The sequence below is a fragment of the Salvelinus namaycush genome, chromosome 42 (genome assembly GCF_016432855.1).
Source record: "Salvelinus namaycush isolate Seneca chromosome 42, SaNama_1.0, whole genome shotgun sequence".
NCBI lineage: Eukaryota > Metazoa > Chordata > Actinopteri > Salmoniformes > Salmonidae > Salvelinus > Salvelinus namaycush.
Window position 1 is genome coordinate 13150808 of NC_052348.1, and position 18360 is coordinate 13169167.

An 18360-nucleotide genomic window follows, 5' to 3' on the forward strand; every position below is an offset into this window, starting at 1 on the left:
GCTATATGTTGGGGGATTAAGTGAGTTTAAATAGGATTACACCCTCTATTGACCTACATGCCTGTTCTGGAGACGAGACGCCTGCTCTGTCACCAAAAAGGTCTCTCTGTTACTAAAAGGTCTCACAAGGTGACCATGTAGGCCTCTGTATGTGTTCTAGGAGTCAGGCATTTATTGCATATGGTCCATTGGAACCACGTTGTCAACTGTTGGTATCGTTGATTTTGGCTATACATTGATGGTAGGTACATAATTACCACTCGCAAAGTTACATGAAAATGTTTATAAAAGCATTGTTTCCAAAAACTAGTATAGATAAAAAGGTAATAAACACAATAGAAACAAACAATTCAATGATTACACACAAAAAAAGCACTAATAAAAGTAATTCATAATTTTTTACATATAAACATAATTCATCATAATTTTTCAAATAAATTAGTTCAGTTCCTCTATAAATAGAAACGATGAACTAAATTCCAAGGCATAGTCTCGTACTAGACTGGAACAAATGCTACCAAATAAACACAGCAGTCAACATGAGAACAATGACTACTGGAGGGCAAAGATTCCACATTAATATTCATGTGGTGAAAATGTACATTCATGCATAGATATTGAACATTAAAGTGACAGTTCAGCCAAATTACTAATTTACAGTGCTAGTGTAGCTAGTTCAGCAAAGCCAAAGCGTGGATTGCAGTCTCCACTTGTCCAGGAAATGAATATGTAATTTGGCTGAACTACCCATTTAACCTGTCTCAGTGCAAACCATAGGCACACTGCTTCATGTTATAACATATGTATGGAGAGAGAAACTACTGGCAGTTTGTCATTGATATAACCACAGAGGAGTGAATTGTAAGGCAAAGTAAAACACTTCCTATGTGAACTTCTTAATAAACCGCAGCTTCAGATAGGCGATGACCAGGAAAATGAGTGTCATTATTGCCAAGGCAACGTGGTTTTCCCATAGGCCCCATGTAGTGTATTCTATTCCTAGGTAGTCCAGGTATTGTTCCCCTGTGCACCTGGAATGAGATGGGAGAGAAGACCAAACAAACGTTCACCACTGTGTATCTATGGGATCCCGTGGGCAGGCAAGGCTGGGTCACGTTAAATAGGAAGAAAGTGTTTTGAAACGGACTGAAACCTGAACCTGAACTAATTTGAGTTTTCAGCTGAAAAGGACTCTGTGGGTCAAATTTTATTGCGTTGTAGGACAATTGTGTTAATTCGCTAATATATATTTTTTAATTGTATCAAATAATTCAGCCTTCACTGCTATTGATACCCAGTAATGATGCCTTATTGAAATAAGCCATTCTCTAATGTACGGTAGGAGATCTAGCTAACACACAACTGCTGCTCCATCTACAATGATTTCCTCAGTAGATGGTGCTATAGGTACAACAGTGACCATAGGCACTGCACTTAATGACAGCATGTATGTAGCCTACTATAGTACTAGTTATATACCCTATAAACCGTATTTAAGTCAACCAACATCTATCACTATTTCTAAGCAAAAAATATAAAGACAACTTCCACAGTGTGTGTATTACGTTACTCACGTTATCCCGAGAGCGTGAGTAGTGTTCATACTGCAGTTGGTCATCATGCCAGAGCCAGGAGACATGGTGGTGCGAACGGTAGAGTCCTCACAGAACTTCAACCCCACAAACTCGTTGATCTCTAGGGCCTAGTCATTAAGAAACGTTGCAATACTTAGTAATACAGTTTTATTATAGTATATAATACAATACTGTATATATTAATATTTAAAACAATTCTATATGTAATGAATAGCGCTATAAAAGTTGAATAAATTATTCTTATTAATACAGTATGGCAACATTTCACTAGATCAATTAAGAGGTTGTGGCTGACTGAGGTACTTACTGTTAGACCGTAGCGAGGGATACTGAGGTACTTACTGTTAGACCGTAGCGAGGGATACTGAGGTACTTACTGTTAGACCGTAACGAGGGATACTGAGGTACTTACTGTTAGACCGTAGCGAGGGATACTGAGGTACTTACTGTTAGACCGTAGCGAGGGATACTGAGGTACTTACTGTTAGACCGTAGCGAGGGATACTGAGGTACTTACTGTTAGACCGTAGCGAGGGATACTGAGGTACTTACTGTTAGACCGTAGCGAGGGATACTGAGGTACTTACTGTTAGACCGTAGCGAGGGATACTGAGGTACTTACTGTTAGACCGTAGCGAGGGATACTGAGGTACTTACTGTTAGACCGTAGCGAGGGATACTGAGGTACTTACTGTTAGACCGTAGCGAGGGATACTGAGGTACTTACTGTTAGACCGTAGCGAGGGATACTGAGGTACTTCAACCAGGCCAGCCAGTTCATGATACTGGGCAGGTTCACCAGCAGACCTGAGAAGATCTGACAAAACATCAATAAATATTAATTCACCAATGAGGATCCCCGCACTAAATTGCAATTTGACCAGGAAATTGCCATTTTACAAGACAGACCTGGTAAGATGGAAGGAGCCCAACAAGCAGAACAAGATACAATAATGTTATCGCCCCAAGGATCCAACACAGCCACAGAGAGAGAGTTGATCGGCAGGTAGCCTAGCGGTTAGAGAGGCGAGCCAGCAACCAGCAACCGGAGCGTTAAAGAGGCAAACCCGCAACCGGAGGGTTGCCAGTTCGGATCCCGGGTCTGACAAGAAGTAATCTGTCGGGAAGAGAGCTGGCAACCGGAGGGTTGCTGGTATCAAATCCTAGATGCTGTTCCCTACCGTTTTGCCCTTCAGCAAGGCACTTAACCCCCCACAACAAGAGCTCCCTGGGTGCCCAGTGTGGCAGCCCCCCACATATCTACAAAACCTGGATTGTATGCATATGGGTCTTTCAGAGGGGTGGGGTTAAAAGTCAAATTTCGGTTGGACCCCGTGTGCAATTGACAAATAAAGTGATCTTAATCTTATTTTAGGCTTAACACCACAGAACCTATCGAAAGATCAAACAGAAAGACAGACAATAACACCACAGATCCTACATAATTTTAATCCAAGGGTAGAAAAGATGACGGCCATTCCCCACTGTAATATCCATGTGTACCCTTGGTATGCAACGCTAGCTTATACTTATGTCTATACATAACTAGCAAGTAATACTAGTGGGACAGCGCTGAACTTGAACCATAACTGGCATTGCAATACAACTCAGGTGCACCCTGCGCGTCCCTGAGTACCCCACCGCGCGCATGTGGCCACCACATTACACCCTCGTCCCTACACTCACCATCATGAAGACGAAGCTGATGGTCATGAAGATGTTGGCCATTGCCACCACACTCTGGTCGGCAGAGATGGCCATGGTCATGGCGGTGGCTGTGTAGGCCACCAGGGTCACGGTGAACATGAAGATGAAGAAGGCTGTCGGAGTGGTTTTGAAACCTGCAGGAGAGACAAACTTGAATTTTAAGATCATTTCAGAGTCTGGTTTTGAGTGGTAGGGTACACGCCCCTCTGCAGAGGGTTTGAGAGCCGTCTTGACCTTTCTTGACCTTTTACTGTCTGTGCCATTACCGTCTCAAATCGAATTGTATTTGTCACGTACACAGTGTATACAGCAGGTATAAAAGGTGCAGGGAAATGCTTGTGTGCTAGCTACGTCAACATCTACTCTATGTCCCTCTCTACTTTCCTTCCATCTTGACAATTCAAATGTAATCTTCATAAATGCAAATGTCTCATTCCCATGTTGTGCATCCAACCCACCTATCATGAAGTACACCACGCAGCTGAAGATGATGGCGGGGATGGTGCGCAGGGTGATGACGTCAGACAGGATCTTGGACAGGAAGTAGACTGAGACTCTGTAATAGCCGCTGATGTACTCATGGCTGTTGGGGACAACAAAGACAAGAAGTCTACATGAACTCATACTGAGTGGTTTATTTTCTAACTTCCTTGGCTAGGGCCATTTGGAACTAATGCTTGCCGGGGTATTTCAAAACCATTAGTAACACACTACGCCGTCATGGATTAAAATCCTGCAGCGCACGCAAGGTCCCCCTGCTCAAGCCAGCGCATGTCCAGGCCCGTCTGAAGTTTGCCAATGACCATCTGGATGATCCAGAGGAGAAATGGGAGACGGTCGTGTGGTCTGATGAGACAAAAATAGAGCTTTTTGGTCTAAACTCCACTCGCCGTGTTTGGAGGAAGAAGAAGGATGAGTACAACCCCAAGAACACCATCCCAACCGTGAAGCATGGAGGTGGAAACATCATTCTTTGGGGATGCTTTTCTGCAAAGGGGACAGGACGACTGCACCGTATTGAGGGGAGGATGGATGGGGCCATGTATCGCGAGATCTTGGCCAACAACCTCCTTCCCTCAGTAAGAGCATTGAAAATGGGTCGTGGCTGGGTCTTCCAGCATGACAATGACCCGAAACACACAGCCAGGGTAACTAAGGAGTGGCTCCATAAGAAGCATCTCAAGGTCCTGGAGTGGCCTAGCCAGTCTCCAGACCTGAACCCAATAGAAAATCTTTGGAGGGAGCTGAAAGTCCGTATTGCCCAGCGACAGCCCCGAAACCTGAAGGATCTGGAGAAGGTCTGTATGGAGGAGTGGGCCAAAATCCCTGCTGCAGTGTGTGCAAACCTGGTCAAGAACTACAGGAAACATATGATCTCTGTAATTGCAAACAAAGGTTTCTGTACCAAATATTAAGTTCTGCTTTTCTGATGTATCAAATACTTATGTCACGCAATAAAATGCAAATTAATTACTTAAAAATCATACAATGTGATTTTCTGGATTTTTGTTTTAGATTCTATTTCTCACAATTGAAGTGTACCTATGATAAAAAATTACAGACCTCTACATGCTTTGTAAGTAGGAAAACCTGCAAAATCGGCAGTGTATCAAATACTTGTTCTCCCCACTGTATATATAATAGAGAGATTGAGATTTGTTGTTTTATAATATATTTTTTCTTCATTTTTCCTCCACTACAGATCCAACCTTATACATACGAACAACAACTTACAGACACACACAAACAATGACTACATCTCATCTGGCCAGACCCGCATGCTCACACCCCCATATTCTATATTTCAAAGAGACCAGGTTATAGTGGTGCCACTGATCTACTACAGTACGTACACAAACAGCTTCCTCTCTGTGATGAAGAGTTCGGCAGCGGACAGCGTGCTGAAACATTGGTTGGTGGTGATGAAGAAAAGAGCACCAATCCTACAAGAGGGGAAACATCAAGTCATGACATGAAATCCTTATGTTCTGCCCAGTCATGCATGGAATGAAAGGGGGTAAACCCCTATTGAAATGAATGCTAAATGTTTTGCTGTGTGTGTACTCCATCGGCCTTCAGACTAAAGAGACCAAGGGAGTGGAGTCGTACTGTAGGTCTAATTGAACCCAGACCTGGGTTCAAATACTATTTTAAATATCTCAATTACTTTCACATACATTCAAATTAAGTATTAAGATACAGTTTATTTGAAAAGACAGGTTGTTGAATATTTTAATGTATTGGAAATACACTTGGAAACTATGTCAGTATTTTCAAATACTTATTTCAAATACTATTTTCAAATACCTGGGTTAAATATATGGGAGTATATTTGAGTATTTGAAATACAATTTGGCAGACAATTTAAAAAAAAATACAAATAACCATTCAAATACTCAATTAAAAGTAATTGTTTGGGCTATGTATTTGAAAATACTCAAATACACAGAAAAATACGTTTCTAAATACTACATAACTCAAACACACATGTATTTGAACCCAGGTGTGATTCTACAAATAAAATAACGAGCAAAATCCCGATTATTGTAAGCAGATTAATACACTAGTTAAAGACACTCTAATGTACTTGTCCTCTTGCTCAGTTGTGCACCGGGGCCTCCCACTCCTCTTTCTATTCTGGTTAGAGCCAGTTTGCGCTGTTCTGTGAAGGGAGTAGTACACAGCATTGTACGAGATCTTCAGTTTCTTGACAATTTCTCGAATTAAATAGCCTTCATTTCTCAGAACAAGAATAGACTGATGAGTTTCAGAAGAAAGTTCTTTGTTTCTGGCCATTTTGAGCCTGTAATTGAACCCACAAATGCTGATGCTAAAAAAATACTAAACTAGTCTAAAGAAGGGCAGTTTTATTGCTTCTTTAATCAGAACAACAGTTTTCAGCTGTGCTAACATAATTGCAAAAAGGTTTTCTAATGATCAATTAGCCTTTTAAAATGATAAACTTGGATTAGCTAACACAACATGCCATTGGAACACAGGAGTGATGGTTGCTGATAATGGGCCTCTGTACGCCTATGTAGATATTCCATTACAAATCAGCCGTTTCCAGCTACAATACTCATTTACAACATTAACAATGTCTACACTGTATTTCTGATCAATTTGATGTTATTTTAATGGACAATTTTTTTTCTTTCAAAAACAGAAATTTCTAAATGACCCCAAACTTTTGAACGGTAGTGTATATGTCTGCATTATCCTGTTATAACATCTCTCTCCCAAAGAGTCATTTACTAACCTAACCTTTACAGGCAGACACTGCCATTGTTCTGCCCCATGGGTTACCATCAGTTTCAGTCTACAGATTAATCGAAATCAGATCAACTTACATCCCATTCTGAGATGGATTTAAGGTGTTGTGATAAAAATGTTTCCCCCACCTGTTCTGTATTCCACTCTGGTCATCCTTCACCCCGAAGAAAATGGCGCCCACAATAAGAGCCAGAAAAATGGTGACTCCCAGCTGCCCAAAAGAGAAACATCGTAAGTTTAGTAGCCAGGTCAAAGGTCAGCAAATCAGACAATCGTAACGTCATATTTTACATCATGACCCGCAATGCGCCGTGGCATTGGGGAGTAAACAATCTTATATGTCTGACAATATGCCTTACACAACTGAGATTTCAGTCGCATGAAGGAGCCCATTGTGAGCAAAGGTCCAGGCACGTTTTAATGTAAACACATCTCTTTAGGTCTATAGAAAAAAGGGTTTAGCTCTCTCTCAGAGAAGTACAGTTAGGTAAGATGCTATGATGAATACAAAGGTCAGGAGAAGTATCACTACTTCTCCTGGCCTTGCAGAGTCAAAGGGTCTAACCCTGATAGAACCTAATTAGTCCATTAAGAATCCTGATAGAACCTGATTGGTTCATGAAGAATCCTGATAGAACCTGATTAGTCCATTAAGAATCCTGATAGAACCTGATTAGTTTATGAAGAATCCTGATAGAACCTGATTAGTTCATGAAGAACCCTGATAGAACCTGATTAGGCCATTAAGAACCCTGATAGAACCTGATTAGTCCATTAAGAACCTGATTAGTCCATTAAGAACCCTGATAGAACCTGATTAGTCCATTAAGAACCCTGATAGAACCTGATTAGTCCATTAAGAATGTGGACATTCTTAAAACTAGGTATATTCCCACAAAAACTACACCGAATCAGCGCTCTCCACACCCTCCCTCATCCACAGACCGGTAGTCCATGTTGGGTAAGAAAGAGAGAAAACAAAGAGAGAAAGGGTGAAATCTCCGGAGCGACATTTGTTTTAATCCTGACGATTTACATCTTATGACAGGCCTAACCGGCCCCAGCGCGGTTCCCAGGGTGAGAGGATAAGCTAATAAGGTTGAGCCTTTTTCACCTCATTCCCCAAGCCCCTCATGTGGAAGCCCAGCGCGGGTCATGGAGCGATCATGTGACAAAGGTCTGGGCTCTGGCCACTGGGGGGGGGGAGCTGTGGCCAGATATGATATCACTTCAGTTCTAGGCCCGGAGAGGCAACAGCAGGGTCACAACAGTCAGCAAAGCTGATTAGCTAGGTCTCCAGCCCTCTAGCCTTTAAGATCCAGACCCCAGTCTGGGATTATTGTCGATTTACTATGAGGCCAATTAGCTGTTAATAATTCTTGAAGTGAGATACTTCTGATGGCATGTTGTTGCCTTGGATGACTAATGAGGGCACTAAGTCGTCAGAACTCCCTCCTCCCGCCAACTCCGTCACCCTTTAAGCGCAAAAGAGCTTGTTGTGAAGTGGAGAAAAGTACGCGGGCTGCAATTAGAAATCATACTATTCTCAAGTCACTTGCTCGGAGGGTAAGTCCAGTCATAAGGTTGTTGGTGATAGGAGCGTAGCTAAATCCATTACCCTTTTATTCTGAGAATCCTCTCCCCACTGGGGTGTGTTTGAAATGAGTTTAGGGAACATTGGTACAGCACCTCTTAAGCTTTAAACTCACAAATAGAAATCCGGTGAGTATTCGTGTGTGTGTGCGTCTGTATCGGTGTGTGTGTGTGTGCGTCTGTATCGGTGTGTGTGTGTGTGTGCGTCTGTATCGGTGTGTGTTCTAACCTGTGCGACGGAGGTCTGGGGGTTCAGCGCCAGGTTCCGGAAGGTTCTGCCTAGGACCCAGTGTAGCTGGGTGAAGAAGGAGCTGTTGTAGGTGATGGTACGGGACGTGGGCTTGGTGGTGTACTGCTTTCCCTGGGTGATCCTCTCCAGCTCGACCTGGGTGTCTCTGAAGTAGGAGCAGTTCCTGTACTCCTCCACTAGACGCTCCTCGATGGTCTGCCTGGAGCCACTCAGCTCCTCAAAGTCAATGTCTAGGAGGGGAGAGAACCAAGAGTCAATACACACTGTTAAAGGTTGGAGACCATCACTCCTTAATTCACCCATGACAACAACCCATTTTTCAATCCATACTCTTATCCTAAGTGCAAAAGACCCAGATACAAATTCATTGAAGTCCAGTCCGAGATCCGGCTGACTACTCCCATTGTACCAAAACGGTTCCTTCCACAATCCACACCAATAGTGTATGCCTGTCGCTATTAGCATTAGCCGTAGCCTCTCAAAGGCCAACAAATCCTACTGTACCAGTACAGATCAGAGGGTTTTTCACATTTTCACATTGAGCTGATAGGAGGCCAACTGGAGGCCAACTGCCTGGCCTCCAGCCTCAGGCCCTGGCTGCATCATCAGCCGCCCGCTCCCTCCAACCCCTGTCCCTGTCTGGGCAACGCCAAGCCTCCTGCACCCCTAATCTCACTGACCCAGGGGCAGATGTTGTTTGTGTTAGAGTGCTGGGTCCCTTGTTCTTTTACTATGCTGCCAGGGCTCTAAGGCACCTTTCAGGTGCTTGCGAGACTTGGACTCATATACTGCACACTCTTTGGTAGTGTGTGTGTGTGTGTGTGTGTGTGTGTGTGTGTGTGTGTGTGTGTGTGTGTGTGTGTGTGTGTGTGTGTGTGTGTGTGTGTGTGTGTGTGTGTGTGTGTGTGTGTGTGTGTGTGAAAATGACCTTCTCCCTGAATCTTGTTCATAGCAGTGGCAGTAGAGTCTCCGTTGATGACGTCTAGGAAGAAGTCGGCTGGGTTGTTGTGGGCCTCGCAGGCGTAACCTAGGATACAACAACACATGCGAACATTAGTCTCCCCTATATCAGTCTCTATTCTGCTCTGTCCCGTTCAAGACTTTTACATCAATCTAACTTCCTTTATCTCTTAAACAACACAACAACGGTATCCCCTTATACTTTGTGTGTAGTATTGACATTGAAGGTTACCTATGTCGGCGAAATAGTCCAGTGCATTCTGGGCCGGCCCATGGTACACCTGTTTGCCGCTAACTAGCAGGGTCAGGGAGTCGAACAGCCGGTAGATGGAGTAACGCGGTTGGTGGATGGACATGATGATGGTGCGTCCCTGATTGGCCATTCTAAAAGGAGATAAAACAATGAAAAAAGGGCTGGAGGTCTACATTTAACAGGGTAGCCAATAAGAAAGGTAGGACATTTAGAGGACAAATGTGGTGCAAATTAAACAGGGAAGGGAATAAGAAAAGCATCAAATATGAAACGTGGGATGCCTACCACTAACCCCACCGATTATGAATCAATCGAAATTAAATGAAATGGCTTTCCTTCTTGAGCAGCAGCAGGACAGAGTTAGCGGTGCTAGCGTCCAGGCCCATTACAGTAACAGTTTAGAGCTAGATACCTTTTGAGCAGCAGCAGGACAGAGTTAGCGGTGCTAGCGTCCAGGCCCGTTACAGTAACAGTTTAGAGCTAGATACCTTTTGAGCAGCAGCAGGACAGAGTTAGCGGTGCTAGCGTCCAGGCCCGTGGTGGGTTCATCCAAGAAGAGAACCGAGGGGTCGATGATGAGCTCCATGCCGATGTTGGTCCTCTTCCTCTCCCCTCCAGAGATTCCCCGGATCATCTGGGTACCAACCTGGGAAGGAACACAATCACATCACATGATAGCCCTTGGACATCTATTATATGCTGTATGGTACCACAGCCTTGTATGACATGATAGCCCTCATATGGCCTGAAACCTTCAAAATGACATTGGAAGACATTGGTGAGAAGGAAGGAATTTGGGTATATGGGTATACAAAACATTAAGAACACCTGCTCTTTCCATGACATAGACTGACCAGGTGAATCCAGGTGAAAGCTATGATCCCTTATTGATGTCACTTGTTAAATCTACTTCAATCAGTGTAGATGAAGGGGAGGAGACAGGTTAAAGAAGGATTTCTAGGCCTTGAGACCATTGAGAGATGGATTGTGTATATGTGCCATTCAGAGGGTGAACGGGCAAGACAAAAGAAGCATTTGAAAGGGGTATGGTAGTAGGTGCCAGGCGCACCAGTTTGAGTTTGTCAAGAACTGCAACGCTGCTGGGTTTTCCACGCTCAACAGTTTCCCGGGTGTATCAAGAATGGTCCACCACCCAAAGGACATCCAGCCAACTTGACACAACTGTGGTAAGCATTGGAGTCAACATGGGCCAGAATCCCTGTGTGTGTGGGGGTGCAACTCAATATTAGGAAGGTGTTTGGTATACTCAGTGTATATAGTGGAGGGGAAATACTGTGGACGGTTTGATCATAGAGAGCCTATTAAACTGCATTTAGTCCTACTCAAACTCAAATTCCTAATTCTATTGGTCTCATAGGCTCATAGTACTATCATGAATTCAGTCCTGAACAGTCGTCTCAACATTTCCATTCTATGTTACAACGTACCTTTGCGTCAGCCACCTTGGTCAGGCCTAGCTCGGTGATGAGGTCGTTGACCCTGGCCTCCTTCTCTTTCTGGGGCACGGAGCGGGGCAGACGCAGCGCAGCAGAGAATCGCAGGTTCTCCCTCACCGTCAGAGTCCCCATCACCACGTCGTCCTGGTGAGGTCACAGAGACAAAGGTCACAGGTCACTGACTGGGGTAATATGGTCAGGAGCTTGAAAAAGTACTGTAGCTACACTGTTTTTTCCTGCTGTTGGACCCTAGAGTTTTGATGTCTCCTTTGAATATGCTCTTCTAACTGTGCCATGGTCTACGACAATATGTCGCGATAAGGTTTACAACAGGTAGCCAATAGACTTACCTGGACAACATAGCCGGAGAGGCACTTGAAGTTGGGTGGTTGTGGCGCCCCGTCGATCAGCACCTCCCCTGAGAGACCAGAGGGGTCCTTCCTGGCTGCTAGAACGTCCAGGAACCTAACCATAACGTTAGATCAATAATCACTATGGCAACCTGTGGGACCTTTTTTTTGTAACAAGCAATGTAATGCCTTCAAGATAAACCGTTGTCGTCAACAAAATACTCACGAGGACTTTCCACTTCCAGTGGGTCCTAGAATAGCATTTAGACCCGGTCTCATGATGCCACTGCAAGACAACGACAAAACGCATAAGATATTTTAAGATGCACTGAAACATTCCACATATTTACCATAATAAACATGTAATCAACACACATTGTGTTACATCATGTTTTATACCAATGAGAAGTGTAGCACTGTATTCTAAATGATGAAAGACTTACAAAAATCAATAAGAGTATAGGCCTACAGTTCAGTTGCAAATCAGTAAATGGATTTGGATATGTGTACACACAACTGAGTCATTCATAAGCATTTCAAACTGTTGGACTAAGTTGGTCAAATCAAAGCTAGATGAACCTAACATTGAATCAATACCAATAAAAAAGTCTGCACTCTAGGAATTGTGGCTATGAAAAAGAAATAAGTTGATTTCATCTCAGAGGAACTTTGTTGCTCCATAAACCACTTTCAGAACTGTGAAAAGCTGATTAAGGACCAAGAATTATAGGACGGAACTTTTATCATCAAACAAAATGCTAGATTTATAGCACCTTATGACATGCTTACGACAGGTTTATAGCACCCATTCAAGTCATGGGCAAAGCATTTTTGTAATCTACTTTCTATACGCACAATGTTACGCAAATGTCTTATCAAACCATTACATACGGCGGCAAAAGTTATCACGCCAGTCCAGCAAGTTTATCAAGTGTCAAGGGCGTGTGGTTTCAATGTGTAAAAATTGTCTCTATAGCATAGTCATACACACGGAAGAATCACAAGAGTGGCAGAATGAAAAGGAGGTTTGGTTCTCCAATTAACCGATTCAAACAGAACAAAGAATACGGTGATCCCAAAGACCTCCAACAATCTGAGAATTATTTTGATCTATACCATTGTATAATGGTCCAAAACAAGAATACATAATCAAATATTGTGATTCCACAAAGAACATTTGCACAATTGGTATAAAAAAGTATCTGTCATATAAAAACAGAATTAAAAAGCTGAATTATAAAGGCTTGTAGTGTAGAATCACGTGACAGCATTTAATGGTTCCTTGGCAGCCTGCTCCACAGTGCATCAAAGAGATTACACGCAAGAAACCATGCTTAATATCATATAATTAACACTAGGGGAAACGGACCAAAAACTTGTGTGAAATTACGCATTCCTCCCTGGGAAATGTCCAGTACATTTAATGCCATCAGAAAAAAAAAGACATTTGAATTTTCCGCTGCACTATTGTTCATTGTGGTCTGAGTATGCTAGCCCTAATCTCAAATGGAGAGGCCTGTATGTTTTGTCAACTTGTGTTAATGACCTCTCTCCCTCTTTTGGTTTCACTTCACTTTCACGCTCTCTCTGACACACACACACACACACACACCTAAAACCTCTTCATAAGCAGTGGAGAGACAGCAAACTTAATTCCTATAATTGAGTTAGATCCATCAATGACACTCACAAGCATTCCTAATTTGTTAACACTCCCTTAATTCACTAGTAAAGGGGCAGTGGTGGAAAAAGTACCCAATTGTCATACTTGAGTAAAAGTAAATATACCTTAGTAGAAAATGACTCAAGTAAAAGTGAAAGTCACCCAGTAAAATATTACTTGAGTAAAAGTCTAAAAGTATTTGATTTTAAATATACTTAAGTATCGAAAGTAAATGTAATTGCTAAAATGTACGTAAGTATCAAAAGTATAAATCATTTAAAAGTCCTTATATTAAGCAAACCAGACGGCACAATTTTCTCATTTGTTTGTTGTTGACGGACACCAGGGGCACACTCCAACACTCAGACATAATTTACAAACAAAGCATCTATGTTTAGTGAGTCCACCAGATCAGAGGCAGTAGGGATGACCAGGGATGCTCTCTTGATAAGTGTGTGAATTAGACCATTTTCTTGTCAAAATATAACGAGTACTTTTGGGTGTCAGGAAAAATGTATGGAGTAAAAAGTACATTATTTTATTTAGGAATATAGTGAAGTAAAAGTTGGCAAAAATATGTAAAGTAAAGACACCCCCAAAAATTACTTAAGTAGTACTTTAAAGTATTTTTACTTAAGTACTTTACACCACTGTAAAGGGGTGTGGTGGTGGGCAGGAATACACTGAGGCTGTACCAAGAAAGACATAAGCAAACGAGCTCAACACAGAGCGAGAAAGAGGTGAATCTGCCAATAAATCCACATCGAATTAGCTTCATAATCACCAAATGTAATTGGGTGGTCAAAGTGTATATTAACTTCAGGTCCACTAGCATTTCGGCGTGTGTGTGTTAATGTAGCTAGTTATTGAGTATTTTTACATGCACAGTAATAATTTGAAATTAAACTGATTAATACTCTGCTTATCTTAAATCGGCGTAAGGTCAAAATCGAAGTAAGCATATGCCAATAAAAAAAACTGGTTTTCTGAGCAATCTTTTGAATTATTAGGACATGTAAACACCTTAATCTGCGTTCCAGCGGTGTATTTGATCTGTGCATGTGCCAGCACCAGCCGAGCGAGCCTCCCTCTTTAGCGTGAGTGAAGTGAGTTTGGAACAACTGAATGTATGAGTCTTAGAAGTAGTTTTCACATACAAACTTTATATTTCCCAACTCAGAATCAAATATGCTTCCAATTTTTTTTTTTTATTGCCGATTTTCTGCATTTAACAGAGTGCCATCAGGTAGCCTGACTTCAGATGTGTCCATGTAAACAGGATTATTAGGGAAATCGTTCTTTTGCAAAACATGTAAACATTTTCATCAAACTATTATATTAATCTGACTATCCACAATAATCATCTTATTGTGTGCATGTAACCTTACTCATTGTATGTCATTTAGCAGACGCTTTTATCCAAAGGGACTTATAGTCATGTGTGCATACATTTTTCATATGGGTGGCTCCAGCGGGAATCAAACCTTTATCCTTGGCGTAGCAAGCTCCATGATCTACCAACTGAGCCACACAGGACTGTGTGTGTGTGTGTGTGTGCATGCATGTGATCAAACTCACATTAATCATCCACTAGTCAATTAGTATCACTAAAACTTGTGCGTTTGGGCATGTTTCAAGGTGGAAGCCTGTGTGTAGAATACATGAGAGTGTGTGTGCATCTTTGAAAGTGTGTGTTTGTCTGCTTGTGTCTGTGTGTACATGAGACCAAAGGATCCACTAACTCCACTCACTTGAGGTCCACCAGTATCTCCCTGGCAGTGTTCTTCCTCTTGCAGAGCGGTCCAGTCTTCAGCTTCACCTTGTACTGGATGCTGTGGAAGCTGACCGTGGAGCCCCGGGGCTGCAGCTTGTTCAGCTCCACCATGGTGCTGCTGGTTATGACCTTGGTCCTGTGCGTCCCGTTAGTGGACGTAACGTCTTCAGTCATGGCGACGCTGATGTGATTGGCTCGATCGGTCATTATCTGCAGGGGTGAGACCCGTGGGGATTGGTCAAGGGATAGGAGTGAAATTGATACACTATTTTCCTTGTGTAGTGCACTACTCAAATCAAATGTTATAGATTGCGTGCACATACTTTGCAGATGTTATCACAGGTGCAGCGAAATGCTTGTATTTCTAGCTCAGACAGTGCAGTAATACCTAACAATACACACAAATCCCTCAAAATAAAAATATTAAGAAATATCATGACGAGCAAGTCAGAGTCCGGAATATAAATATATATATATGATAGTGTGTATAAACATTATGGACAGTATATGAATAGAAAAGGTGTGTACAGCAGTAATTATATAGGATGAGCCTTGACTAGAATACAGCATATACATATGAAGTGGGTAAAACAGTATGTAAACATTATTAAAGTGACCAGTGTTCAATGACTATGTACATAGGGCAGCAGTCTCTAAGGTGTGGGGTTGAGTACCGGGTGGTAGTCGGACAGTGACTTGAGTTCAGGGCAGGGTACTGAACGGAGGCCGGCTAGTGGTGACTATTTAATAGTCGGATGGCATGGAGATAGAAGCTGTTTTTCAGTCTCTTGGTCCCAGCTTTGATGCACCTGTACTGTCTCCACTTTCTAGATGGTAGCGGGTGAACAGGTTGTGGCTGAGGTCCTTTATGATCTTCTTGGCCTTCCTGTGACACCGGGCGCTGTAGATGTCTTGTAGGGCAGGCAGTGTAGAGAGCCCTGCGGTTGCGGACGGTGCAATTGCTGTACCAGGAGGTGATACAGCCTGACAGGATACTCTCAATGGTGCATCTGTAGAAGTTTGTGAGGGTCTTAAGATCCAAGCTGTTGGGTCTTAGGGGCTGTTGCGCCTTCTTCACCACACTCTCTGTGTGGATGAACCATTTCAGGTTGTCAGTGATGTGCACGCCGAGGAACTTGATGCTTTCCACCCTCTCCACTGCTGCCCTGTCGGGGTGGATGGGGGCGTGCTCTCTCTGCTGTCTCCTGAAGTCCACGATCAGCTCCTTCGTTTTGTTGACGTTGAGGGAGGGGTTATTTCCCTGGCACCACTCCCCTCACCTCCTCCCTGTGGGTTGTCTCATCGTTGTTGGTAAATCAGGCACACCACTATTGTGGCATCTGCAAACTTGATGATTGAGTTACTTCCGACCAAAGTAATTCTGGTCAAAAGAAGTGCACTACTGTATGGAGAATAAATAGGGTGTCACTTAATTTGAGATTTAGAGTGGATAAATAGAAGGACTTTTAATATGTTTTATTGATGCCTTTAGGACATACTTTGGTGTATGAATCTGAGAGCTTCAAGTAAGGGAGGGATATACTGTAGAGACAAACTTCAGACTTTTAGGAAGAGTGATACACATTTATCATTACGCAATACATTTAGATGTGGAGAAGTGGAAACATTGGGCACATTGTCTGCATATCTGAGCACATTTAATTAGGATCAGTCTAAATGAATGTCATGCGACCTTTGTGGTGGACTGGTACATAGAGAGAAAGAAGCTCGAGAGACGGAGAGAGAAGCGCTCCAGAGAAGCCATAGAGAAAAGCTAGAGTGAGGAGAGACACCCAATCGCTTTCAAATGCAGTTATAAATACATTATACCACTCTAAATACCTCTGCTCTGGGATACGCTTGTTGAAGACAAATTAAACCAAATAATTGAATCTATTTAATCCTATAGGAATGTATAGACACTGGAAAACAGAATACTCGTCCAATGAGCAGACCTGCGTTGAAATTTAGTTAGTTGGACCACTTTCCACATGTACATTCATTGTGCTTACTTTTTGTACCACCCTCTCTTAGCATAATTACTACAAATGTATATCATAGCCTAGGCTATTTGAAAATTATATATTCATGTTTTACCATGACTGAAGATAGCCATGCACATTTATAAGCTAAGCCTTTTTTATTGACTTTTCTGTTATAACAAGATTAAGCAGGACAGAACAGATTATGTATGAGAAATACAGACACATTTGTCCCGTGAAGACGAATAATCGTAGGCCTTCTTGGAAATATGATTTCTGAATGGTTTGAATGGGTGACCCTAATTGTTCAATTGGGAATGCAATGCATGGATGACTAAGTAACGTTAGGTTGTTTCTGCGTGAAAAAAAGTATGTAGCCTTCATTTCATAGACGTAAAGTAAACAACAATATTTAATTGTACAAAAATGCTAAAATAACTCAAATGTTTTCTTTTACCAAACACGCATGCACTGGAGTGCGGTCATTTACAAAAACTTGAACAAAATTGAATCATCGTCTGGAACTAAAAGATAATCGGCGCCCGCTATTTTTTATATAATACTAGCATGTAGAAGCAGGATGTTACTAAAGAATTCACGAGGAGGATCACGTCACCGTTATGCATGGCATTTAGCCTCCAAATTATGTAGCAAATTTAGCCTAAAATATATCCAATCTGAAAATATTATGCAAAACGGATACATACCCGCCTGTAAACTTTGAAATTTCTACAGTCCTCTCCGGTCTTGTACCAGAAAAGACCGAACCAAGCCACGCGTGTGACCAACGATCCGCTTTGGCCAATGAATTTATACTACCGGTGTTGAATAAAAGAAGCGGCTATGGTGAAATCTCAATACATACTCTGCGCGTCATCTCTCCTCGGCCTCCTTCTCAAAACCCATTGGAGGAGAAGGTCAAAGGGGCGGGACCTCTGGATTTCTCATCCAATGGGTTTTCAGAAGGAGGCGAGGAGAGAGGACGCGAGGATATATATGAGATCTTTCCTATGACAGTATGAGCGCCTCCCAAACCGAGCCATGCCGTTAAATTGTGCAAAGCGTGTGCATGAATGGTTCAACAAGGACATTGGCAAATAAGCATGGGCAAATAAGCATTTCTTAATTATTGCCACATTTTCAAAAGAACCCCCTTCTCTTTCAATCGCTCTCACTCGTATCTATAGCACAACCCCAATGATTGAGATCATCTCTAAACTGATATTTCAGGACTATGAATTACATATAATTTAAGTGGATTTCAATAGAAAATTAAATAAATTGAAAGGACTGTATAAAAATGACTATATTTATACTGTTTGTCACACTGTGTATTCACATAGGCCTACTGTATTCTTCACATAGCTCATTGTAATATATCTTGGGCTATTGCTTTACATTGATTGCATTTTGTTACACTGTTTACTATTTATACATTGGATTCTCGACATAGCTCACTGTATCTACTGCGGTCCGAGGTGACACCACAGGTCCCAAAGTAGC

General features: G+C 42.3%; 1 protein-coding gene across 1 annotated transcript; it reads right to left on the bottom strand.

Moving 5' to 3' along the window:
- Nucleotides 1-336: 336 nt before the first annotated feature.
- LOC120035155 (broad substrate specificity ATP-binding cassette transporter ABCG2-like) lies at nucleotides 337-17654 on the bottom strand. The gene is made up of 16 exons (XM_038981965.1): nucleotides 17565-17654; nucleotides 14853-15085; nucleotides 11665-11724; nucleotides 11439-11553; nucleotides 11080-11232; nucleotides 10120-10277; nucleotides 9611-9762; nucleotides 9347-9445; nucleotides 8398-8648; nucleotides 6704-6786; nucleotides 5156-5245; nucleotides 3761-3885; nucleotides 3282-3436; nucleotides 2323-2412; nucleotides 1575-1702; nucleotides 337-1031 (listed from the first exon to the last, which is right to left on the bottom strand). Exons 2-16 carry the CDS (start codon nucleotides 15080-15082, stop codon nucleotides 884-886), a joined length of 2037 nt encoding a protein of 678 aa, XP_038837893.1. The 5' UTR covers nucleotides 15083-15085; nucleotides 17565-17654; the 3' UTR covers nucleotides 337-883.
- Between the last annotated feature and the right edge of the window lie 706 nt (nucleotides 17655-18360).